General features: G+C 54.4%; 9 protein-coding genes across 9 annotated transcripts; 6 read left to right on the top strand and 3 right to left on the bottom strand.

The window, feature by feature from the left end:
* Positions 1-786: 786 nt before the first annotated feature.
* PG997_012288 (PCI domain-containing protein) lies at positions 787-1757 on the bottom strand (the record flags this gene model as incomplete). The annotated part of the gene is made up of 2 exons (XM_066816602.1): positions 787-1674; positions 1725-1757. The coding sequence occupies 2 exons, from the start codon at positions 1755-1757 to the stop codon at positions 787-789; spliced, it is 921 nt and encodes a 306-aa protein (XP_066662294.1).
* Positions 1758-4144: 2387 nt separating this feature from the next.
* On the top strand, positions 4145-7746 carry PG997_012287 (heavy metal translocating P-type ATPase; the record flags this gene model as incomplete). Its single annotated transcript, XM_066816601.1, has 4 exons — positions 4145-4165; positions 4210-4253; positions 4312-6356; positions 6437-7746. 4 exons carry the CDS (start codon positions 4145-4147, stop codon positions 7744-7746), a joined length of 3420 nt encoding a protein of 1139 aa, XP_066662293.1.
* Positions 7747-8693: 947 nt separating this feature from the next.
* On the top strand, positions 8694-11290 carry PG997_012286 (uncharacterized protein; the record flags this gene model as incomplete). Its single annotated transcript, XM_066816600.1, has 2 exons — positions 8694-9316; positions 9433-11290. The coding sequence occupies 2 exons, from the start codon at positions 8694-8696 to the stop codon at positions 11288-11290; spliced, it is 2481 nt and encodes an 826-aa protein (XP_066662292.1).
* Positions 11291-11759: 469 nt separating this feature from the next.
* PG997_012285 (fungal hydrophobin) lies at positions 11760-12701 on the bottom strand (the record flags this gene model as incomplete). Its single annotated transcript, XM_066816599.1, has 3 exons — positions 11760-11893; positions 12005-12488; positions 12594-12701. 3 exons carry the CDS (start codon positions 12699-12701, stop codon positions 11760-11762), a joined length of 726 nt encoding a protein of 241 aa, XP_066662291.1.
* Positions 12702-14825: 2124 nt separating this feature from the next.
* On the top strand, positions 14826-15980 carry PG997_012284 (F-box domain-containing protein; the record flags this gene model as incomplete). Its single annotated transcript, XM_066816598.1, has 1 exon — positions 14826-15980. The coding sequence occupies one exon, from the start codon at positions 14826-14828 to the stop codon at positions 15978-15980; it is 1155 nt and encodes a 384-aa protein (XP_066662290.1).
* A 788-nt stretch (positions 15981-16768) lies between these two features.
* Positions 16769-18640, top strand: PG997_012283 (uncharacterized protein; the record flags this gene model as incomplete). The annotated part of the gene is made up of 1 exon (XM_066816597.1): positions 16769-18640. One exon carries the CDS (start codon positions 16769-16771, stop codon positions 18638-18640), a length of 1872 nt encoding a protein of 623 aa, XP_066662289.1.
* Positions 18641-19715: 1075 nt separating this feature from the next.
* PG997_012282 (uncharacterized protein) lies at positions 19716-20195 on the top strand (the record flags this gene model as incomplete). The annotated part of the gene is made up of 1 exon (XM_066816596.1): positions 19716-20195. One exon carries the CDS (start codon positions 19716-19718, stop codon positions 20193-20195), a length of 480 nt encoding a protein of 159 aa, XP_066662288.1.
* Positions 20196-20462: 267 nt separating this feature from the next.
* PG997_012281 (NADH-cytochrome b5 reductase) lies at positions 20463-21616 on the bottom strand (the record flags this gene model as incomplete). Its single annotated transcript, XM_066816595.1, has 3 exons — positions 20463-21031; positions 21109-21502; positions 21572-21616. The coding sequence occupies 3 exons, from the start codon at positions 21614-21616 to the stop codon at positions 20463-20465; spliced, it is 1008 nt and encodes a 335-aa protein (XP_066662287.1).
* Positions 21617-22626: 1010 nt separating this feature from the next.
* PG997_012280 (phospholipase A2) lies at positions 22627-23015 on the top strand (the record flags this gene model as incomplete). The annotated part of the gene is given in 2 exon segments (XM_066816594.1): positions 22627-22869; positions 22884-23015. Coding segments are annotated over 2 exon segments (375 nt in total), but the record flags the coding sequence as incomplete, so codon positions are not given.
* Between the last annotated feature and the right edge of the window lie 2281 nt (positions 23016-25296).

Genomic DNA, 25296 nt, shown 5'->3' with positions numbered 1-25296 from the left:
TTGTTTTTCTAAGTTCGAGTTGTTGGATCCTGTTACCAAAAGGCAAAGGGAAAAGTTTCTTGTAATGGCAAGCAAAGCAAAAGGTTGCATGGCGACGATTATCGAGGGGTGAATATCTAGTTGCGAAATGTCAAGATTATACCCAGGAACCCATCTTACTTGAGTTTAGATAAACAAGTAGTCACCAGTCACGGATTATAATGTGGTTTTCCAACTCGATCTAGAAATGTACGTGCCTTTCGGGATATTCGAACAATCAAGAAACTCCAAATAATGCCCACCTTTGGGCATCACCCGTATTCGATGTAAATTATTGTGACAAAGGTGGTGCAACCCTGCTGTTACCGTTAAAACCCAAGCAAATGACCAACTTGAACTTAGGTCATACTTTGACATCTCACGACGAGTCAATGAAACTCGTATCCACCAATTTGTTCATAGCAATAATACTGCCAATAAACTGTATGCTTCGGGCTAAGGTATGCCAATGTCACCATCTCACTCCTGCCATCACCAAAGCTAGATAAACAAAAACGACAATCATTAATATCTCATGTGCTTCATTGAGGGCTGTGGATGTTTCCCTTGCCCAACGTAACGTCTATGATGCCTATGGGCATGTCTGCTTCTTCTAGGGCTACACAAACCTCTGTTCCAGCCCGGCTTCCTGTCCGGCAGCTTCAGAAGCATATCACAGCTTCCAAGTCCGTTCCTGTAGCGCTGTGTGCAAGGGCAATATGCCAGCTGATCCACCACTCCAACTCGAGGCTTCCGTTCCCGAATGCCTCACATTTTCCGTCTGTTGACTCGCTTCTTCCCAGCACCAGCAGAACCCCCCTCAAAACCTTCGTTGAATTCTTGGTTATCGTCCAGGTCCATTGCCTCGTCATCGTCAGCCTCATCCTCTATACTATTCCCGCCCCTGTCCCGCTTACCATATCGTCCACCGCTGCGCATACCAGCAACGGCACGGCTGATCATGTTGGTCTGTTGGCGACCGTGTGCACCCTTGTCGGATGATTTCTCGTCCTCTATCAGCTCTTCTGTCTTGCTCGTCCACGCCTTCTTCTCACTATGCTTTTGGGCAGCAGTATCCTTGATAGCGGCGATCTGCGCCTCGAGGTCGGCCAAGGTTGTCGTGCAGCGACTAGACCAGTCCTGGAGACTGGCCAGCATCGCGGGGATGGAGTTGGGAGCCAGATCGCGCAGAGGGGAGACGGAGGATACGTGGACGACCTGGTTGTGAGGGTCGAGTTGTGCTGTGATTAGATCTGCGTAGATGGCGCTTATAACCAAGTCCTCCAGGGCGCGGGCATCGCTCAGGCCCAAGGCCGACTGTAGAGATGCATAACTCAGGTTGTGGGGGTTCTTGGCAAGGGTCAGTAGGGAAAGCTGTCGCAGCTTCAAGGTCTGCTGTTCGTTCAGGCTTGGGAGGTTCTGAGTGGCGCGGTAATCGGAGTAGGTGCCGTAGGAGAATATCTCCAGCAGGGTATAGTACTGAGCATATTCGGGCGCCTGGGAAAGTGCTTGGATTTGCGGCGATTGCAAGAGTTCTGCGAAGACATAAGTGCTTGGTGTCGAAGTGGCTCTCGTGACTAAATCAGCGGCTGCGCGGGGGCGAGGTTGCCGACTTGGTGAGAGCCAGGAAAGGCTGTACGTCGGGCAATTAATAAACTGTCCTGACCAGGCATGCCAATGAATGATGGTGATGATGTTCTACTAACCTCCAACGCATTCAAAGCCTTTACCTGCGCCATGATGGATGTAAAAAGCCCTCTCTCAAGAGGCCGTGAGGTGATGGAGGTAGCCTTGCGATCGGTAAGGTCAAGACAGGCCCAAGATTCGACAGCCTCGTTTACGGTTGGAGGGGCTAATCAATCAGGCGGCTGACGGAACTGACGTCTCTCCCCTCCGCTTGGCACGCTTACCCGGTACGGCGCTGTAGATCGAACAGTTCGGATGATCTCGGGAACGGAATCCACTTGCAGGTCCAAAAAGGAAGAACGAGATTCTGCAAGAGATGCTAATTTCCGGCAGCGCGGTTGAATGTTTCTTTAGAATTTCCTGGTGTTTGGGTCCCTCGTATCATGAGTGTATCAGTGTTGTTTGAGCTCCAGGCAAGCGCAGGCAAGCGCAGGCAACCAACCCACCTGCCATTCAAAGTCCAGTACCTGCTAGGCCACAAGGCGCCTAGCCCGGTACCTAGGTAGAGGGGCAGACGTGGTGGGGGCAGACGAACGGGGAAACAGTGATTGATATGCTAATAATACCTAATGCCCTCTTTTCCCAGCGGAAGAAAGGACACCTGCCTCCTTTGAGATTGACGCCGAAATTCTGCATAGCGAAATGGAGGGCACGGGAATATCGCGTGTGGCACAGTATCCGTATAGGCATTTCGTATTGATCAGTGGATTTGTCAGGTATGTACAGCCCCTCCTCCCAGCACGTGCTGATGCCTCTGAAGAGAAGAACAGGACAATACATACATACCATACAGACCACCTCAGCTCACATGAAGTTGCAATGGGAGGTGCACATGTACATCCCAATCAACAGTCAGATGTCACCACGCACCACTACAAGCGATACCCAATGCACGACAAGTCTGGGTAAACTTAAGCTTTGCGATTGGAATTTCAGCTGAATGAATTGGGGGGCGAGGGTTCAAGTCTTTTCAGTGGCTCCTCAGCTCGTATTGGATATTGGCGTCCAAAGTTTTAGCTTGCTGAGGCTGGAACCGTTTCGCCGTAGAGTCGGTTCGAGAGTCTAGGCGAAACAATCCCCCAGAGCAGAGGCCTGCCAGAAATCGAAACAGCCCCGGGCAAAGGCCTGGGATGTACCAAGTATGCAGGCTCTGAATCTCTCTTCCATGCCCAGGGACGATCGCGAAAGAAGTAGAAACACAGAGTATGCGATCAAATGCCAACCTGCCCCTTACTCCACGTGGAACCGATTGCGATCATCGTGCGGGTTGGCTGTAAGGAGTACAGTAGATCAATGGTTGTCGTGCATTGAAAAATGCCCGGCCGAGTTCCTACAGGAACATTGGCATCGTTAAGAGCTTCTCGTTTTAAGCAGTTGTTACCAGGGAACAACACAGCTGTCCTCTTTCCCCAGGCCTCCAGGAGCCTCCTAGCTTTAGTTCCGATGCCATCGCTGCTATGCCGAAGCGTTTATCTGTGGTTGCATCCATGGTGCGAGTCATGCAACCTGAAATGGGACGTTGAAGTGAGCTTGGTGCAACACTCGGTGGAGATGGCTCGCGGCGTTCAATAAGGTCGATATTGGGTCATGGTGTGTGATGGCCAGCATGTTAGGCGACTTAGCTTCGGCAAATCGCTGCCGCTACCGTGTTTGGTTTGCGCAAGTGAACCCGAACCCTCGCCCGTCTCTTTTGCTCGTCTACGCAGCTACGGCAGAGACAAAGCAGAACTGTCTCGGAGCAGGCGGAATATAAAGAACCTTTGATTACATTTACGGGCATCAATCTTATCCAGAGCCCCCATTATTGCTCACAAATCAATACGTATTCTTTGCTGTGTGGCCGGTCCCAGTATCCGCAACTCGAGTTGCTTCTTATTCCGCCTTCCTGTTCTTTTCGTTCGGAGAGAGAGAGAGACGGAACTTCTGGACGGACACCATTACGTTGCGCTACAGGCCACGGGGGGACGCATTAAACATCCTGGTCCTGGTCCCCTGATCCTGGCCCATTGTTCCAGCAAATACTCCGTAGTATCCGCACGGTCCGCCAAAGATTCGAGAAGACAGTGACACTCAAACCCGCGCGTGCATTTTCGCAAGGGTCTTCCCCGAGCTGGCTGCTGACGGATGCTCTCCTACATACATAATCGCACCCTGCCGGCAAATCGCCTTCCATTTCTTTCCTTGGTCAGCAATAATACATAAGCTGACGATAGCCACCCTGTGATCTATCCTCTTACGCCTGTTTGCCCGGAGCTGGACTTCTGATGATCGACTGAGCCAAGTTTCTCTATACCCGACTATTTGTTACTTACTGCGTCTTTGCGAGAATTATACCATGCCGGCCACATTATAGTCGACCCGCGCTCCATTCCTCATTTAATACAGCGATCTGGTCGCCGATCATCCAATCGATACGTGCAGTCTTTCAGCAACTCGCGCAATGGCTCCTGCAAACATCAAGGTCCCGTCGAGGGGGTCGATGCAGGCCTCCTACAAACGCCCAAGACGGCCTCCTGGGCGACTACGACTCTGAGAGTCGGTGGAATGACGTGAGTCGTGCTGCACATATATACGCGTTTGCAATACCTGGTTACTGACAACTAGAAGATGTGGTGCTTGCACCTCTGCTGTTGAAGCTGGCTTCAAGGGCGTCGATGGTGTAGGAAATGTATCCGTTAGTCTGGTCATGGAAAGGGCGGTAGTGATGCACGATCCCGAGCGCATCTCGGCCGAGGCGATAAGCGAAATAATCGAGGACCGTGGCTTCGAAGCCGAGGTTCTCTCGAGCGACCTGCCTTCGCCCGCCTTTAAGCCCTTCGATAAACTATTTGACGCCGACGACGACAACGACGACGACGAGCCGACGACTACAGTGACGACGATAGCCGTGGAGGGAATGACCTGCGGCGCTTGCACGTCTGCTGTCGAGGGCGGCTTTGCTGACGTTACCGGCGTCAAACACTTCAGCATATCCTTGCTGTCCGAACGCGCCGTAATAGAACACGATGCATCTCTGTTGCCCGCAGAGAAGATTGTCGAGATCATTGAAGACCGAGGTTTTGGGGCGACATTGATCGATAGCGAGCAACAAAAGCAATCAAGAAGCCTTGATTCGGATGGCGAAGTAAAACGGGCGACCTCTGCCACGACCACTATCGCCATTGAAGGCATGACCTGTGGCGCCTGCACATCAGCGGTGGAAGGAGGCTTCAGCGGAATCGACGGTGTCCTCAGGTTCAATATCAGTCTGTTGGCCGAAAGGGCGGTTATTACCCACGACCCGGCAAAGCTGCCTGCCGAAAAGATCGCGGAGATTATTGAGGATCGTGGCTTCGGGGCAGCTATCTTGTCCACGGTTTTTGATACAGGCGACCATAGCGGCAGCTCGTCTACGGCCCAATTCAAGGTCTATGGTAGTCCAGACGCCGCTGCTGCCAAAGGGATCGAAGAGGCCTTGTTGGCTCTTCCCGGCGTAAACACAGCACGCCTGAGCCTTGCTACCTCTCGTCTCACAGTCACCCACAAGGCGGCCGTGACTGGGCTAAGACAGATCGTTGATGCTGTGGAACAACTGGGATTCAACGCCTTGGTTGCCGATAGTGATGACAACAACGCTCAACTCGAGTCTCTGGCCAAAACTCGCGAGATCCAAGAATGGCGTCGAGCATTCAAGGTATCGCTTACCTTCGCCATCCCAGTCTTCTTCATTGGCATGATTTTCCCAATGATGATACCCGCACTTGACTTTGGTGCCTTGCAGATTCTGCCTGGTCTGTTCCTTGGCGATATCATCTGCCTGGTTCTCACGATACCCATCCAGTTTGGCATTGGGAAGCGTTTCTACGTCTCAGCATGGAAGTCTGTCAAACATGGGTCTCCCACCATGGACGTGCTAGTCGTGCTTGGTACCTCGTCAGCATTCTTTTTCAGTGTAATGGCCATGTGTGTGTCCTTCATGTTCCCTCCCCACAGCCGCCCGAGTACCATTTTCGACACGAGCACGATGCTCATCACTTTCATCACCTTTGGTCGATTCCTCGAGAACAATGCCAAGGGCCAGACATCCAAAGCCCTCTCACGACTTATGTCGCTTGCTCCGTCCATGGCTACTATTTATGCAGACCCGATCGCTGCTGAAAAGGCAGCCGAGGGGTGGGATGATGTGCAAGCTTCGGGGGTGCCAAAGACCCCGGTGGTGGATGGCAATGCTGCTGAGGAGAAGGTCATTCCTACCGAACTCATCCAGGTTGGCGACGTTGTTGTTATACGACCTGGAGATAAAATTCCTGCAGATGGTATGATCGTCCGTGGAGAAACATACGTTGACGAAAGCATGGTGACAGGCGAAGCTATCCCTGTTAACAAGAAGAAGGGAAGCCATCTTATTGGAGGGACAGTCAATAGCCACGGACGCGTCGATTTTCGAGTCACACGAGCTGGTCGCGATACTCAACTCAGCCAGATCGTCAAGCTTGTGCAGGACGCCCAGACCACCAGGGCGCCGATTCAAAGGCTGGCAGATACGCTTGCGGGCTACTTTGTTCCTACGATTCTCTTCCTCGGCCTCATGACCTTCATCGTGTGGATGGTCCTTAGTCACGTCCTTAAGAACCCCCCAAGATCTTCCTACAAGAGCAGAGCGGAGGCCGACTGTTTGTCTGCGTCAAGCTGTGTATATCCGTCATTGTCTTTGCCTGCCCTTGCGCCCTAGGATTAGCCACACCCACCGCAGTCATGGTTGGAACTGGTGTTGGTGCTGAGAACGGCATCTTGGTCAAGGGAGGCGCTGCCCTGGAGACTACCACCAAGATTACGCAGGTAGTTCTCGACAAAACAGGCACCATCACGTACGGTAAGATGAGTGTCGCCACTGCCAAGCTGACTTCACTTTGGGAAGGCAACGACTGGCGCCGACGCCTCTGGTGGACGATTGTCGGTCTCGCTGAGATGGGCAGTGAGCATCCCGTCGGAAAAGCTGTGTTAGCAGCTGCGCGCACCGAAATCGGTGTCGACATGGAAAGTGCCATTGATGGAAGCATAGGTGACTTTGAAGCAGCAGTCGGCAGGGGCATCAGCGCCACTGTCGAGCCGAGCACCAGCGGCCAGCGAACCCGCTACAAGGTGTTGGTAGGCAATGTCCGCTTCCTTCGGGAGAACAAGGTGGAAGTGTCTGAGGACGACATTGAGGCATCGGAGGAAATCAACTCCAAGGCAAACAAGTCCAAGGCTTCCACATCTGCTGGCACCACGAACATTTTCATCGCCATTGATGGGAAGTACGCTGGCCACCTGTGTCTCGCAGATACTATCAAGGAAGGTGCTTCCGCTGCCATCGAAGTCCTTCACCGGATGGGTATCCGTACCGCCATTGTCACTGGTGACCAGCGATCTACCGCTCTGGCAGTTGCTTCGCTGGTCGGGATTGCAGAAGATGACGTCTATGCTGGCGTGTCGCCCGATCAGAAACAAGAGATTGTGCGCCAGCTACAAGCTCAAGGTCAATGCGTTGCCATGGTTGGAGATGGTATCAACGATTCTCCAGCTCTTGCGACGGCCGATGTTGGTATCGCCATGTCTAGTGGCACGGACGTTGCTATGGAAGCGGCCGACGTTGTTCTGATGCGTCCGAATGACTTGATGGATATCCCTGCAGCGCTGCACCTCGCCCGCACGATCTTCATGCGTATCAAGATGAACCTTCTGTGGGCTTGTATGTACAACATCGTCGGCCTTCCCTTTGCCATGGGCATATTCCTGCCGCTCGGGTTCCACCTTCACCCGATGGCGGCTGGTGCTGCGATGGCCTGCAGTAGCGTCAGCGTTGTGGTTAGCTCGCTCCTGCTCCGATTCTGGAGGCGGCCGGCGTGGATGGACGAGGCACTCCTTGCGGAGAAGGGCGGCATCAAGAGGCGTGGGCGTGGCTGGGGACTGGACAGCATCTTGACAAGGGTTCAAGGTGTTGCTGGTAGCGTCCTGGGCAGAGGGCCCAAGAAGGACGAGGGGTATGTGCCACTCGCCACTTTGGATAGGCACGACGTATAGTTGCTCCTACACATGATGATTTTCCTTCTGCATATAGCTTGGAGTATACTGCCCCCCATTGGCGAACCCGTTTGTTTTGTAAATAGGGTTGTTCGTTCCTTTGGAGAGTGGCCCTAGTCAGCCCACTTGTTCATGATATCAAATATACTTCTTTTTATTGTTACACAATTCTTCGCGATGATGCTGCTTTCCCCTCGGAAGACGCCAGCCACCTTTCTTCCCGTCTCGCTTTTTATTCTTCTTTTTTAGCCTGCGTTAGCCAGCCAAGCAAAACCGCAGGCACGGCTCCATCGGGGCTGCTAGCGCAACTGAATCGCTTGCTACGTATTCCAGACCGCATCCGGGGGGTTGGCGACGAACCTATGGGGGAGATGTTCAGCAGAAACGGTGAAGTAAACCCTCGCGAGCTGGATTGTGAAAAGTTATCATCATCACTACAAGCTGGGTTGCATTCTGTGATTGAGAATTTGCTGCTACCAAGTTGCGTGTCGTAACACAACCAGCCCTCTCTCTCTCCACAGTATCCCGTGAATGTTCAAATCAAGTGGTTGGCCTTACTACTACCCTGGCCTTGCCTCTCTCCATGCACCATGCTCCCACCCCTGCCCAGGCGCACTATGCAGGACACACGTCAACACGTTGCTCCGTGCTTCCCAGGCCCATCCCCTCCCCGCCGCCCGGCCCGCTAAAATATAAGAAAATGGGGACCAAATGTTTATTTCTTGTCACACCGCACCACACGATCGCTTGAAGAGGACCTTCTACCTATGGTATACATTGATGCCTTCCCACTTTCTCCCCTCCCATACCCGCTACTTAGAAGGAGCTCCTCATCTCATTGATCTGTTCGAACTTTCACCTCCGCTTGACGCACATCCGCTGCGAATCATCGACGCAGAGTAGCAGCACCAGATCCAATCGCTTGTTGGAAGAGCCCGCATCCGACCATGGGGGACTCGCACCGCAGCAGCCGCAAGCATAAGCACAAGGACAAGGACCAGGCCGAGTCCTCGTCCTCGTCGCGTAGACATAAAGACCAGCACGAGTCCTCCTCACGCAGGCACCGGGACCACACCGACTCGGCCTCGCGCGTTTCGCGGCGGTCGGGCGCTCACAATGACGACCTTCTCCAGCCGCAGTCGGCCGCGGGAGGCGTCTATGGGTCCGGAGCATCGCAGGCGCAGCCATCGCGCTTCTCGCTCAACTCGCAGTTCGCCGCCACCCGGCAGGAGATTGAATTTGACTTCGACGATGGGGCCTCCTCGATGTGGGATCAAGGGACCGATTACGGGTCCGTGTACCAGCAACAGCAGCAGTTGCTGCCGCCACAGGCTGGCGGGGACCCGATTCCCGCCGCACTGCGCGACGTCGGGCAGGCCCGCAACTTTTACGAGCTGCTCTGCCTGGCCCCGGACGCTTCCATGGAAGAGGTGCGCCGGGCGTACTACCGTCACTTCACCTTGCTGCATCCTAACGCCCATCCGGCGAAAGCTCGCCAGGTCGCCCAGATCTACTGGGCCGTTGTTCAGGAAGCTTTCGAGACCCTGAGCAACCCTCAGAGGCGACTGGTGTACGAACGGGATTGCTTGGGGAGCCTGACCAGGACAGTGACTTACCGCTCTCAATCTCCCCATTTCGGACCCTCGATGCTACGGCCGATCGCGCCCGCTTGAACTTGGACCACAGCCTCGACACCTTCGATTTTGGCCTTCGCGTCGATGCCGAGGGCCTGGTTCGTGCCCTTGAGGATGGCTCAGAACCGTCCCCCTCCATGCTGAAACCGGTTGATTTCTTCACGAGCCACTCTTTCTCAGTGCTTCTCCCCGGACTTGGCAAAAATCTGGACATGATTTACCTGCTTTATACGCCTCATCATCTTCTGGACAGTGAACCGCGCATCGTCCTTACTGATGACGGGTCGGAAAAGGAATTGGCTGACGATGAGAACCCTGGTCTCGCAGTTATACAACCCCGGCCCACCAGATTAACGATCAACAGCAGCATCTATGGGTTCATGCAGGACCTTGCAACCGTGCCCAGTGCTGCTTTGGTCGACAATTACCAGCCATGCCTGCCCGGCTACATGCCCAGAGACCATATTGCAAGATTGCGAGACGGCTTGGTCCAGCCACTGATCACACTCACCTTGCAGCATAGCCTGCCGTCTACGAGATCTACGGATCTGAGCCGGCCCATTATCGAGTTGGAGTCGGATATCATTCCACTGCCTGCGGTCGGACTTCGAGTCACTCATTGTGTGGCCCTGCCCCTGGACAAGACGCGGAGCATCATTCAAGTTGCTACCAAAGCCCCTGTTTGGCAGGGAAGACTCCCTCGTCTGTCGGCTCTTGTACAGCGGCCGACCGCCGGCGGTCTTCTGCTATTGAAGGCCGAAAGCGGAGACTGGATCGCCAAGCCGGACCAGATATGCCACGCAGTCGCCCAGTTCTCCAACATCAACAGAAGGTTCCTCAGCCTCGTACTACCAGTGGCCCTCCCTCCGAGACTGGACCTCGCGTACACTACCCAATACACCGCTCGGTCTACAAACCTCTTGGAACCCCTGGCCCCACAAGCTGCTGGGAGATGGAAGAACCCATCGAGTCGTCGTGGCGTCGATCTGACCGTCTCGGCCAACGCGGAGCCTGGGTGCTTGGGCTCGTCGGCCATGCTTTCCACCAGCTTGAGCTCGATCCTGAGCTGGCCCAAACGCCTTATTGGCAAGGTTTTCAACAAGCCTGAGCTGTCTTCCAAGGATGACAAACTCAGCTTCGGCCGCCGGATCCGCATGGAGGCCGGCGTGTCGTGGACTTCGATCTGGGCCAGCGTGCTCACCCTGCGCTGCCTGCGGACTACGGGGCGATTCTCTGCCTTCGGCTTCGAGATCGGCCTGAGTGCGCACAACCTGCACTTCTCCCTGTGCTGGTCGCGCCTGGGCGGGCAGACCATCCGTCTGCCCTTCCTCGTCTGTCCCGCCAGCCACGCCGCCCTCAAGGCCCGGGCCGCGCTGCTCTGGAGTGCTCTAGTGCCGTTTGCGACCCTGGCCGCGTGGGAGTTACTCCGGCAGCGCAGCCGTCTGGCCGCGGCCCGGCGGCGTGAGGCGAGACGGCTGGCCACAGTGCAGCAGCGCCAAAATGAGGCCGACGAGGTCACATTCCTGCTCGCGGACAACGTGCAGGCGAAGCAAGCCGCGGAGCGCGGCACCAATGGCGGGCTCGTCATCCTGAGCGCTAAGTACGGCGTCAAGGCAGAGGCGCCGCCGGAGGAGAAGAGCTCCCGCCGCCACAGCAGCCGCCACAGTAGCCATAGCAGCAACGCCTGGGGCTCCGAGGAGGTAGCCGACACGACGGTCGCGGTCGCGGCGCTTGTCAGCGACGGGCGGCTGCACATCCCGGCGGGGCTCGAGAAGAGCAACCTGCTCGGGTTCTGGGACCCGTCGCCCGCGCTCGAAAAGGTCTTGCACGTGCGCTACACTTACCAGGGCGTCGAGGGCGTCGTGGAGGTCAGTGGAGACGAGGAGCTGCGGCTGCCTCCTGTTCAGTAAAGGGGTGAATAAAGGAAAAGGAAGGGAAGGGAATGAGGAAATGGAAATGGAAAAGGATCTAAAATGACCGTTTATGTTTATGATTTGTTTGGTAGATGATGATACATGACTTGATCTAGATGACTCAATGAGACGATTTGAAGTTACATGCCCCTTTGGCACCATCACCGCGCCGGGTTACGTTCAGCAATGTTTGTGTGAGCATATAGCAAACGAAAACCAAGCTAGCTTAAATTGACTATGGAAAATAAAAAACGAATTGAAACTCCTCATTGGTAAATACTAATAACATATGTTCAGAAGTGAAAATTTATCCACAAGCCCCTATCCGAAGTTGTCCAGTATTTGTTGGACCCTCACATGCTTTATATCATCCATAATCCATGCCCGTTCACCCATTAAGTAAAAGAGGCATGTGTGAAAAGGCGTCGTCCACCAGTATGTGCTCGCCCGATGCAGCTCTTGGCCTTCAGCGGCGCTTCGGCTTGGTGCAGACGGCGCCGATGTAAAAGAGGGGAATCTCGCCCTCACAGCACATGCCGGTCAAGCCCGAGGCGGAGCACTCTCTCATCAGCTGGGTCGCGGTGAGGTCGCTATCCGAGGCTGGAGTTGGGTTTCGTTGATTAGTCAAGTAAGTGGTCTTGGGCCAAATAAATATAGGGAAAGGGAAAGGAGTATTTCATCGTCGACGCGTGGTAGTAGCGTGTAACATACCATCTTGGCAGGGCGTGCTGACCAGGCCCATGACGTCCAGCTGGCAGCACATGGCCTTGCTGCTGTTGCGCTTGCCGAACTTGCTCTTGCTGCTTTTGCAGGCGGCTGGGCCGTTGTAGTTACCGCCGGTCGGGTAACTGCCGTAGCTGTGGTCGTCGGCATTGTTGATGTCTTTGGAGTCATGGCTGGTGGTGTCGTCACCAACGGGGTAACTGGAGCCGTAGTTGCCGTTCTTGGTGTCCTTGTCATGCTTGGAGTCGTGGCTGGTTCTGGCGCCCACTGGGTAGCCATAGGTAGAATCGCCATCGTGCTTGTCGTCCTTCTTGTCGTCCTTCTCATCCTTCTCCTTGTCGTCCTTGTCCTTCTTGTCGTCAGAGTCACCGTTTCCGCCTACAGGGTATCCGACTTCATAGCCGGTATACTCATTGATGGGGTAAGCATTGCTGCTTCCACCCGCTGACGGGTAGCTAGTACTGTATGGCGGCTATAATAGGACAACTGCCAGTTCCGTGCAAATACTTCCATACACATACATAGCCTTGGCCTTGGTAAAGGTAGAAGAAACAGATTATGTTCAGAGACAGCTTACATCAGTGGCGGTGTAGCTACTGCTGGGGGCGATGATGACAGAGCTATCACCCTTATGGTCCTTATGGTCCTTGTCGTGATTGTCCTTCTTGGAGTTGGGCGCCGCCATGGACAGCGTGACCAAGATGGCCAAGACGGTAGCTCGGTTTAGCTACGTCTTTATGAATGTTGGGTTATATGAGGTTGGGAAAGGTGTTGGCTGGGTAGCTATATTGCTGAAAGAGTGAAGAGAGAGCTGATGCTTCTGGGGGTCCAGGGGTAGCTGGGGCTGGTTGGGTTGCTGGGACGAGGTTGTCGATGATGGTGAGAACGGTATACTGAGTGGTGAGGCGGTTGATGCCTCTTTATATTCTGATTTCATCATGACTACTTATCCTACGTGCCCTACATTAGCCCCGACGGCTCATCAAACCAAGTCTCCGTTTCCTGTTCGGATGCCTCTGAGGAAGCAAAACGGTTTGTTGCGATCTGCAACGAATCGTACGAGAGACAAATCATAAACGATAGCCGGAAGTTCCTCCGTGTATGGACATGATACTCTAGATGGTTGATTTCTTGATCAACTAGATGGCATGGGCGGGACGGCGAGGAGACCGAGATGGGCAGAGGTTCGCGACCCTGCGCCAAAAGCAAAAATACAGTTTTGGCTGAAGATTCGCAAGCCAGTAGGGGAGAGGGAATTTGCATCATCTCTTTCCTTTCCTGGCCGGCGAGTTCTTTTCCCGCCGGACAATACCCCCTCCAGTGCAATAACAACGTTGCTTCAAGTAGGTGGGCTGGACTACTCCAACAACGGCCTACATACTCCTCGTGTTGCTGTCTCAGTATCGGTCCATTTCCCTTCCGTACTATTTTCGTCCTTGCATGCGTAGCGGCGTAAACAACGGCAGAGACTCATTTGGTTGTACTCATTATGCATTTTCTATTGATGGCTAGCTGTCCAATGACAGTCTCGCAATTCGCAACGGCACGGAACGCGTCTTCCACAGGTCGCGAAACAAACGATAGCAGCACAGAGCTCACTGATCACTGAAGCTGGTAGTTTGTTGACATGATCGACACGTCAGGTAATACCTCTGTGGTCACTTTTTTCTGCACGGAGTGGTAAAAGGCTGTGTAAGCAAACATTTATGAAAATCAGCATCTGGTAGAGCTCATCGATAGAGCCTCTTAGTTACTTGAACGATGCCTCCATTACTACCAACTTGGCACTTCAAAAGTATCTATTCCATGCACAGAGGGCCATCGAAGTATGCCAGTGCCTGAGCCATGCCAGGTTACGCCCGTTATCATACGGCCATGATTAAGCATGACGGCTCTCAGACCCAGAACCACTCACATCCCTCCCATGTCCGTGCCGTATCTTCGATACTTTCTCATCACGGGCGATGCCTACCTTGGCACATGAGAGCAAAATAGAGACGAGGGACCTGTTTTCGGGTCGGAATACCAATCTCTACGTGAACTTAATGGTGATATTCACATCTACCAGAGTTTCCCCTGGCTTTGCTGCTTCTCATGCCAAGTTCTGCCATGGAAGAAGCTAGTAAGGGGCTTGAAGCAATATCTCGGGTGACGCTTCCTATCAGGCAGAGCAGGCAATAATCAAAGTGAAATGCCACCGAATTGACGTGTATCTGATCGGAGACGCTCATAGATCGCGATTGGACTTCGTTCACCTTTACAGGCTCTCTTCTATGACCTGATGCAAAGCACTCGGCGTTGAAGGCCGGCAGACATTTCATGCACAGACAATCATCGATTGCGTGCAGTTTCCTGATCTCAAAACCACGATACCTGTCAAAGCGTGATCCTGGAACCGGGGCCTTGCTGTGATTTTATTGCCTGCTTCGGCAACTATCCAACGATACGGAAGAAGGTCCCAGCGGAGAGCTGAGACAACCACTTTATCCCATGAAGTTGAGACAACCCGATGGCCCTCAACTGAGGCTGATGAGTTCGTGCCCGTGGCTTGAAAGATAAAAGGTCGCAGAGATCATGCCATGCGGCGTTCCCAAGCGACACAATTGACTCAACGCCTCAACCCGGGGACTCCCCGACATCTCGAGGTCTCAAACTCAGATGTCGGTGCAATTTTCCGGCTTCAGTAAGTGTCACGGTCATTAAAGCATGACTCCTTTTCACATTTGCCTTTAAAGAGGCAGCTGGGCCGCCGTAGTCTGCTGGGTTCTGGGCTGGACCTTTTACAGCTCCTAAGTTCTGCTCGCCTACCATGATTCTCAACTGTGCCAAGCGCGGCTGGTTTCGCAACAGGAAACTATCTCTCCAACTCAAATCGACATTGCTGAGCCTCCCGGTTGATATAGTTTTGGTCGTCATCGAGAACCTCTCCTCCGAGGCCATTCTGTGTCTGGCCTTGACCAGCCACGCCGCGTTCGAATTGCTCGAGCATCGACTCGAGTCGCTGGTGGTCCAAAAGCCCGACTTGCTGCCACTACTGGAGCGCGACTTGCAGAACCGCTTCGTGTATTGCCATACGTGCAAGGTGTTGCATGTGTGCGACGCCGAAAGAGAGGTGGCCAAGGCCTTTGCGTCCTCATTGCCGTGGTCGCCGTGGTGCCGCTTCTTCTATCGCAACATCGCCCTGTGTTGCGGCAAATCGGAATACACGAGTTTCAACCCGCACTTCCAGCTTCGACACTACCATGCCCGCCTCATAAGGAACGACCTGCTCTACGACTATGGTCAGTTCTCGGAGCTGCTGCACGTCACCGCCGATCCGAAAGCCGCCATGAAGCGCGCGCCGCACAAGCCCTTCTGGCGCCAGACGACCCGGGTCCGGCTCATTGACGGGGAGCTGTTCCTCGCCATCTCGCACGAACTGGTCTACGGCGGCCACGACAGCCCGACGGTACGAGATTACCTGGACCACCAGCCCCATTTCATCTGTGGGCACTATGGAACTCACGCCGGGGCCGAGCTGCCTGGCCTCTCCTTTCGCGTGCCCGGGCTCGCCGTCAGCAAGAAGGAGCTGGCGGGATCGTCCATGACGACGGTGGACTACGACCGGGCGTTCTGTCCCATGTGCCTCACGGATTTCAGCCTGAGCCAGCCGGAAGGCGGCGGCTCGGAAAGCGACGACACGGACGGGCCGGGCGCGTCCCAGGAACAGCATCCAGGGGGCCAGGGGCGGACCTGGCTCATCATTGTGGCGTACCACCAGCTGGGCAGGCTGGAGCCGGAGGACGAGTGGAAGTGGCAGTCGTTTGCGCTACCGAAATGGTCCAAGGCGTCGGCGCTGCTGCCTTTGCGGAACTATTCGGTGGACTACCCTGGATGTGTGATTGAGCGATGGGATAGCCGGAAGATATCCAGCGACACATGGTGGCCTTATCGCAAGGACGACGAGCACTATGGGTACATTTGACGACCTAACGGCCCGAGCCCAGCCCACTAAAAAGTAAAGATTGCCGACCGCAATCAGCCCCTTGGGCTGAGAGCAGCTTTCGGCCCCCGCCAAGTGACTACTCTATAAGTAAGGTTACCTGCTGGCTGCCTAGATCTCTAGTGGCCGTGGGGCAGTTAAAGGCCTAAAGATTGACACCCTCTTCCCTCCCCTCCTTCTGGAATCAATCCGACTCGACTTGCAGATGCAAGGAAAGGACTTATCGGATACCTAATTCAGTATTCATTGCACATATATATCAAATAGACCTAGGTATCTACTATTACTGCAATTAGATCAAACTTGAAGATTTAAAAGTACTTAGTTACTGCAGCAAGGAGTTTACGCGCTACTGGACCGTTAAGATAAACTCCACATGGTCCATCCCAAAGCAGACTCGCCGACCTTGGAACTAACCCACCCCCATGCCCAAAACCACCATAACCAATATCGCTAAGGCGGGCCCTTCTCAATTTCGCTCGAAAATTTGTGACTTGTGAGACGACATGAGATGAGATGGACTCCCTGCTGTGTGCCGTGGCCCGCAAACGCCCAACGGGGTCCCTCGCGATCCTGGCGCCCGGCCCTTTGGCTAGTACTTACTTATGACTGCTCTCTCCCTGCCTTCCTGACCGTGTCTCGTCTTATAGTCTTCCTGTTTTTGGGGCTGCGCCACTGCCGATCATGGTGTTATTCAGTCGTTCGCTCTCATATTAATAATATATAGATCTATAGGATCTACCTAATACCTGTCTGTCTTCAGCGCTACGATGAAGACGTCCACTCGTTTAGTGGCGATTGTCGCCGCTGCCCTTGCGACCGGCGCCAACGCCCAGCTGCTCTTCCCATTCTCGCGCCAGACAGTCCAGCATGGCTCTGTCCAACCACAACGGCGGTCCGGGTCGGAGAATAAGGGCAGCACTGACATGAAGTTCTCCGGCTCCGAGGCGACCTACGTGGTGGACGTGTCAGTCGGCACGCCGCCCCAGAACTTGTCCATGGCCTTGACCCTGTCCGACTACAACTCATGGGTCCCCGACGCCGCCCCGTGTTCTCAACATTCCAGCTGGAACAGTTATTACAAAGTGACCGAGGACGATTGCCTGCGCAATGCCTTCAGGGCCAACGAGAGTTCCACCTTGGTGGTGGAGCACGAGTACGGCTACTCGGTGGGCAACAGGAACCTTATGGCCGTCTACCCCGATGGGAAAATGGCGTTTGGACATATGGTGCGGGATGATATGGAGTTGCCCGGCGGCGTCCAAGTCGCCAACATGACCCTCGGTCTCGTCAACCAGGCCGACTCCCGCATCGGCGTGCTGTCCCTCGGCTTCAACACGTCAACCTTGGCAGCCGGTTTGAAGGAGCCCGACAGTCCCGACGACCCCACCTTCGTGGACCGCCTCCTCGCTGACGGCCAGATCAACTCTAAGGCTTTCAGCATGTGGCTAGACAGCGAGGACGCCACCACGGGCAACCTGTTGCTAGGCGCGGTGGACAAGTCGGCCTTCGAGGCGCCGCTCGTACGATTCGACCTCACGCAGTCGCGGGACACCTCTGCCGGCTATTACGTGACAACTAACACCTTCAGCGCCTGGGTTTCCTCCTTTAACACCAGTGCCACCGACGACGGTGCCCTCACGCCCGTCCGGAACAAGACCCAGCTGCCCTTCGTGACCATCGACCCCACCTTCACGGTCTCGAACCTGCCGCAGGACCTCGCCGAGACCCTGTGGACTATGGCCGGCGCCACCTACAGCCGGAAATACATGTTCGCTACGATTCCCTGTTCGCAACGCGACAAGGTGGAGGGCCGGGTTAGCATCCAGTTCTCGAACACTTGGGGACCGAAACTCACCGTTCCCTTGTCCGATCTTGTGCTACCGATGGATGCTTGGAGCAAACAACACCGCAGCCGGTCCTACTACGACGACGACTACGATGAGGTCGAGGACAAGGATGCCGAGGAGGACTCCGCTGATGTTTGTCTGTTTGGCGCCCAAAACATAACCGCGGAATATCCCGCGGACTACGGCGACGACATGGCCGGCCTCACGATCGGCGCGCCCTTCCTGAAGCGCAGCTACCTCGTCTTCGACATGGCCGCCAAGGAGGTTGCCATGGCGCCCGTCAAGTTCGGCGCCAGCAGCACCGAGGGCGACATCGTGCCCTTCCCGAGCTATGGTGCCAACATCCCCGAGTCCACGCACAACCTCTGCTTCGAGACGCAGGGCTGGCTACCGGAAACCTACAACTGCTCCTACCACCAGCGTGACCACGATCACTCGGGCGGCTCCGGCGGCTCCGACAACTATGGCGGCCTCTCCCGGGGCGGCCTTATCGGGCTGATCGTGGGCATGAGCATCTTCGGCCTGGTCTTGCTCGGCGTGGCCATCTGGGGCATCGTCAAATGCACACGGGATAACCGGCGCCTGCAGTCGGGGAACGTGTACATGGAGAAGACGATGCCCATGGGAGGAGGAAGAGGAGGCGAAAAGGGCGGCGCGACCAGCTCCGTCTCGGCTCCGGGCGCGGCGCATTTCCCTTCCGGTTCTGATACGGCAACGCCTGGTGCCGCTCCCAGGTTGCCTTCAATCCCCGAAGTTAGCATGCTCCATCTCCCGAGGATAAATACTTCGTAGGCCGCACGGAGTAAGAAAAACGCTTAGTTTATCTTGACGGATTTAAAAAGTATATACATACAGCCATAATATCTAATGTTTCAGGCCAGCACAGTGCTTCGCAATCACACATGGCTTCCTCCGTTTTCGTCTGAATTCTTTTTTAGCAATGAGCACAAGAGAAACAGAACAGTGGCACACCGCAGGTTCGTGCATCTCGTCTCTCTCCCCTCCCGGAAATAATGAGACATCGCGATTGATACTTTCAAAGGGTGAGTGTCCCATCTCACGTGGTGGCCTGTTGTTGAGTTGGACGAGATGAACAGGTCACTCAAGATCACTTGTCGTGATTATACGTCCTTCCCAAAGATAGACGTATAAAAATCATGTCTTAGTTGCAGGCGAAGTCATCTCGACGGAGAGTCATGCACATCCATGACCCAAAACCTCCTGACTAAGGGAAAAGTGTAAAAGGAGCTGTGTGATGATATAATGTCCGTCACATTCCCGCACAGCGACAGCAGCCATGGAGTCAGACCCCTCTGGGATCGATCGTGTGCTCATTCGTTATTATTAAATAATTCTCTGACTCAACTGATACACATATACGCACATCATATCATATTTCTCCCAACAAACTAAACCAATCCATATGAGGCGCGTCACCCTCCACCTTGGCTTTCGTTCGTGAAACAGACTCCCAAGAAACTGAGCCACCGGCCTGCTCGCCTTGGCACCGGGACACAAAACAACCAATAACATCATCGTCATATCCGGTTGCTCCTATAGCGGGAGATCGTCTAGATCCTATTCTTATCTTCTTACTCTTCTTGTTCTGCACCTCGTTCACCCACTCCGCCAGCACATCGCGGCTTCCACCCCCATTAGCACACACCCAATTCTCCAATCCCTTCCTCCAAGCACGCTGGCGATAAGAGAGAGGGAACCTACAACAATAGAGTAACGAAACTTCAAAGAAACAAAAGAAAAAGAAAACCCCTCACTAGGGAAAAGGAAGAAGAGCAGGTGGCGGCCAAGAACGCAAAAACAACCCGCACAAGCAAGCAGCAACTTCATCATCATCGTCACCATCATCATGCCCCTCACCCTCCTAACCTGCCTCGTCATCGCAGCCCTCGTCGAGACCCTAGTCTTCAGTGCGTACTGCAGCACCCTGGACGAAGGCGACGGCTGCTGCCACCCCAGCTCCGCGTCTGAGGCCGGCGGCTCCTCCTCGTACTCCGCATACGGGCGGTACCGCCGAACCCGCCGGCGGAGCAGCACTAAGGTTGGTGCCCATGGCAGCAACGACGGCAGCGGCTGCAGCGGCGGCAGTGGCCGCCGTACAGGGACGGCATCGGCTCCGGCCGCGATGACCAGTATTCATCATTATCAAGGAGGGGACGGCGGCGTCGGAAATTCAATTTTTTCTTCTTCTTCAGCAACCTTGATCCAGTCAACATCCGAGGGTAGCCTTGGCCGCAGAAGCAGCAATAGTCACACTAGTGGGGATCTACATTATGGCCAAGGATACAGTCTCAGGCAACGCATCATGAGGAGAGCTTCGAGAGGTTAATGGTAGAACTTGCGGGGAAAGCGGGCAGCATTATCCACCGATTTGTAGGTTAGACTTTGAAGATGCAGAAAGAAGACTTATGGAAGTTGGGACCAGATTAATTCCCGATATCAACTGCTATGCTAACAGAGTTTATTTCTACAAGTACAACAATCCCGGAGTGGGACAAGGCCAAACATGTCCAGCCAGGCATCAGATCTAGTCTATCGTCTCATGGTCGCCAGATAAAAAAAGGAGGTTGCTTGCTAAATATCACAATCCTGTCGCTTAGAACTTGTAGACCTGGTCCTTGGTGTAGCCCATGTCCTTAAGGATTCCGGTGAGCTCACCCTGGTCCTTGGGGCTGACCTTGGCGCCCGAGATGGCCTTGTACATGCCGGGGGGACCGCAGACGAACACCTTGATGTTCTCCTCCTTGGGCTCGGGCAGCACCGTCTTCAGCAGGTTCTTGTCGATGTGGCCCTTGCCGCCGGCCCAACCCTTGGGCGGGTTGTCTAGGACGTAGAAGGCGCGGAAGCGCTGGGGGTAGGTGTTCTCGAGCTTCTCGAGCTCCTTCTTCAGCAGGATGTCCTCCTCGGTCAGACTACCGTACACGAGCGTGACCTTGGTCTTGTCGTTGGGGTTGTTGAAGATGGCGCGGCAGAGCTGGTACATGGGCGTGATACCGGTGCCGCCGGCAATCAGGGCAATGTGGTTGTGCTTGTTGGACTCCCAGGTGTACTTGGGAAGGGGTCCCTTGATGTCCAATCGCTGGCCAGGCACCATGTCGTGGAGATGTGTGGACATGGGACCGTTGGGGTACTTCTTGATGATGAGTTCCATGAAGCCCTTGTCATCTAGAGCGGAGAGCCGGCGTTAGTGATCCACTGCGCACAGGGAGCCATTGGCCACTATAGTGTTGTTCAAAACTTACCCTCGTCGCTGGTAGGCGTGTAGGGACGCAGGACGGGCTTCTCCATGCCCTCGTTCTTGAACTTGGTCAGGATGGCGCTGGCGATGTGCAGACCCGAGACCATGTCGTCCTCGGGCAGCTTGAAGCGCAGCTTCTTGGTGTTGTGGTTGATGACCTCGGAATCCTCGAGCACGAGGGAGACGAAGCCCTGGTCGCCGCCGGTGAAGGCGACCTTGGGGGTGCCGCTCGCGACGCTCTTGACTTCCTTCTCGGCCTTGTGGGCTGCGCTCTTTCCGGAGGGCGTGGCCGTGAAGTAGTAGGCAGCGCCACCAACGGCGGCAGCACCGGCGGCATAGAGGAGAGGGTTGGCGCCACCCTTGGCGGGTTCGGTGGCATAGGATCGCGAAAGCAGGTTCTGCGAAGAGGGTTGTCAGCTTCAATTGATCGGAACGTTGGTCTTTTGAGGGCATTTTCGGCTTCTTACGCGCTTCAACGGCTGAGCCGCGCGGAAAGCAGATCTGGCGAACATTGTGACGGGGGCTGTAGAGGTACAAAGCGTTTACTAGGGTACCCAATTGAAGATTGGAAAAAGAAGGCGGTTGTTGCGAATAAGGTCGCTGGCAATGGTTCTATTACTAGCAAAAGAAAGAACGGGATTGACTGGGAATTGACGAGTTTGCTATCGGCATCATTGCCAACGGCAGAGCCCGGGAAACGTTCAACTATTACTGTAGCACCCTCCCAAGCTCGCCATTGGCCCGAGCGCATGACGTATTTCGTATTTTGTCGGCCCACACCCCACCTGCTCGCCTGCTCTACTGCTCTACTGCTCTACTTCCGACCCGACCGACAACCGAGTGTTCGGACTTATTAGTATTCCAAGTTGACCGAATACTAACCTATCTGGAGCATTGCACCATGGTGGTTTGCGACGGCGATCTACATACTGGACTTTGAGCCGCCTATCCGCGACATCAGGTTTGAGGCTTGGCTTGACATAAACCTTCGACGTCTAGGCCCAGGCTCTGTGCATCTGTCAGAGTCGCATAAACTAACAACTGACAACATCAGAGCTTTGATGCATTTAAAGCCTACCTGTCCCTGTCCGAGCCTGCCAAACAGGGGAGATTCAACAAGTAGAAAGATCCAGGTTCGCCAAAGCCAAACATAAGTACATATGCAGTGCTCGGTACATAGTGGCAGCACAACCAAACACCAACTGCACATGCCAGATCAAAACGGTTGAACGGGCAGATGGTCCATATGGTACCTGACTCCGACCAGCCGGATAGCCTAGGCGTACCGAACAAACTTTATGGGCCACACAAAGACAGATCCCAAATGGTGGAAACGAAACTTTGGAGAGGACGATGCCAGTTAGCGCCAGGGTCATTGCCAGATTGGCTTTCTGTGATCGCGATCGCCAGCTAGAAACCTTCTGGTCGGGTTTTACACTGACCCTTATGACGTAGGCTCCCTGACAAATTTTCAGGTAGACCGTGGATTGCTGACCCCGGACTTAACTCCGTGGGGCATCAGACATTGACTGAGGACACGTACGGAAAGCCTGCATTCCCGGTCGTCGTGTTCTCTCGCGGACTCGGCGGCTCTAGGATATGCTATAGTGCAGTCTTCGGCGAACTGGCATCGAACGGCTTAATTGTCGTTGCCATGGAGCATCACGACGGGAGCGCTGCGCGATCCTGCGTCAACATCCTACCAAGCAGCAAACTCACAGATGGCAACCGTATCGACAACACAGAACCTAGGACCCATTACGAAGTTGAGTCCCCAAGAATAATGCGCAGGACAACGCGCCGCAGAATGCGAATGGGGCCGATACAGAGCTTCGAAACGCACAGATTGTGATGCGAATGGCTGAGATCGAGGAGGCGATCAGCGTGTTGAGCCAGATGAACTGTGGTTAGGGGGATCTTATTACCAACTCGAATCTCCGTAAGCAAAGCAACATCAGGGTCGAGTCCCAAAGGTCTGGACGGTGTAGCCTGGTCAGACTGGACCGGGCTCATGTTCTTGGAACGTGCCACCATCATGGGCCATTCCGTTGATGGAGCTACATCCGTCCAGATTTGTCGCAAAACAGAGAGATCTCCTCTGGTCGGGCAAGGGATTCTGTTGGATCTGGGGGCCAGCAACGTCGATGGTCGATGAGAAGAGCAAAAGCCGCGTGCAGAGGCCGATCGCTACCATTGGCTCCGAGGCCTTCATACATTGGCAACATAATTTCAAGAGGATGGTCGACATTGGCAATGAGAGATTCCTAGCCAGACAGACTTTGCTGTGCTCTATCCGACGTGGATGGCATGGCTGAGCAAGACATTAGTCAACCCAGAACGTGCCATCTACCTCACCCAGGACAAGTGGATCGCTGTACGGCTGAAGGTTCCGAACGAAATGCATCTGCGAGTGATAGATTGATTCCGAGGAACTCTCAAGAGTGCGCCCAAGGACGCAAACGGCAACCCTCTCGTCGGCGTCATCACATGGGCTCTAGGAGATGAGGTCTGGATGCATATCAGCCCCTCCAAGAACGATGCCCGCCGTCGCAATAGCCACATCAGTGAACGGATAGCCCGGAGCGACAGTGCTCTCTCATCGTTAGCGAATGTATGATAGGTGGGACTTAGATGGGATTCAGGTGTCGACCGAAAGCGTCGACCTTTCTTGTGCTTTAGCGATGCATGGTATATACCCTTAGGCGAGATGAGTTTTGCATAGCGGGAAGCGGAATCGAAGGTACATGGCCAGGTGGTTTCTGGTATGCGTTTGCTTTTTGCAGGCGGCACATGCTGCATACTGCTAATGTACACCCAAAGTAATGTCGCACAGCCGGTGTTCTATAAAAAGAACAAAATTCACGTGCATGGTTTTATTGGTAACCCGGGTTGTCGCCCTTCCGCCCGTCGTTACCCTTCGTACCTCCCTTGCATGACGCTCAGGCGAACATCAAGTTATATACAAATATATGGTCAGGCTGTAAGGTGGCATCCCGGATTTTGATGGACTTAAACAGATCTTTGTATGTGTCATGTTGGTCAACGCATCATGCTCCGTGCCTGGAATGCCTACTTACTAAACGCCTGAAGTCGGGACTTGTAGTTGGATCGCCTGGGCTAGTCAACTAGCCAGGCACCAGCTTGACCAGGCATCATCGAATGCCCCGGGAAGAGACCGGGCGTGGTGGATTCTGGAAGACTGCTGGATTCAGCAAGTATCAGCGATGTAATGCACACCACCAGATTCCGATTCTCGAACGCATAAGCAACCAGTAAGCAACGGGCGCTTCAGCCCTTCTCGTTGAGTGGTGTCGTCGCATGCCAGCCGGAACAGTCTGTTCGCTTTCGGCCCTGTAATTAGATTACGGATAGATTGTGATGATCGAAGACTGGATTGCATGGTGGCGGTCGAGTTTTCGTGCACCTGGGTTGCAGATGTAACCCATTACCAGAACGAGGAAGCTTGTCGCCATGGTAATATGAGCGCTCGGGGCTTCCCGCGTCCGTGGAGGAGGCTTCCTCGGCACCGCGTGGGAAGCATGGTTGGACGATGATGGTGCCACCGTAGTGGTCACTGACGACGGGCGATGTGGGGATATAGTGCGGCTGGAAGGAGGATGCGAAGGGTCGGGCTTGGCCAAGTCTAGGCGGCTAATTCGGTTAAAGTGGCCCTACAATAATCACCGAAAAAAAACACTTTGGCATCGTGACTGACGACTATCGAGTTGGCGAGCTTTTTGACGTGGTGGTGGTGATGGTCGGTCAGAACATGATACCAATAGGGTGTCCAGAGAGCCTGGACTCTGGAGAGAGAGAGCGACTTGCTGCTTGGGATTGGTGGATGCTATGCATATTGCTGATCGCTACCGTAACGGGGATCATTCCGCGGAAGGGCTCGGCGTCAGAAGGCCCTGTCGTTCCATTCTACTGGTCCTTCAGGCTGTCCAAAGTCGGGCAGACTGGATGCAGGTCCCGTCTGAGTCTGCCGGAATCGATCGCCCATGCCATACACGCGAGGCCTCACGAAGAAGCCATATTGCAAAAGGCTAAACATCCATCTCGAGTGCTCCGGTGTGATCGCGATCTGCAAGGTGGGCAGGGCCATCACAAGCCGCCAACTGAGGTTTTGAGAATGGAAGAGACGCTGGGCCAGGTTCGAGCAAAGAAAAGACATCCTCGGGTCCATGTCGAA

The sequence above is a fragment of the Apiospora hydei genome (assembly GCF_038363865.1).
Source record: "Apiospora hydei strain CBS 114990 chromosome Unknown utg000009l_segment0_segment0, whole genome shotgun sequence".
In the NCBI taxonomy this organism is placed as follows: domain Eukaryota; kingdom Fungi; phylum Ascomycota; class Sordariomycetes; order Amphisphaeriales; family Apiosporaceae; genus Apiospora; species Apiospora hydei.
Note: the sequence above shows the minus strand (reverse complement) of the source record. Positions and strands in the feature narration are given on the sequence as shown.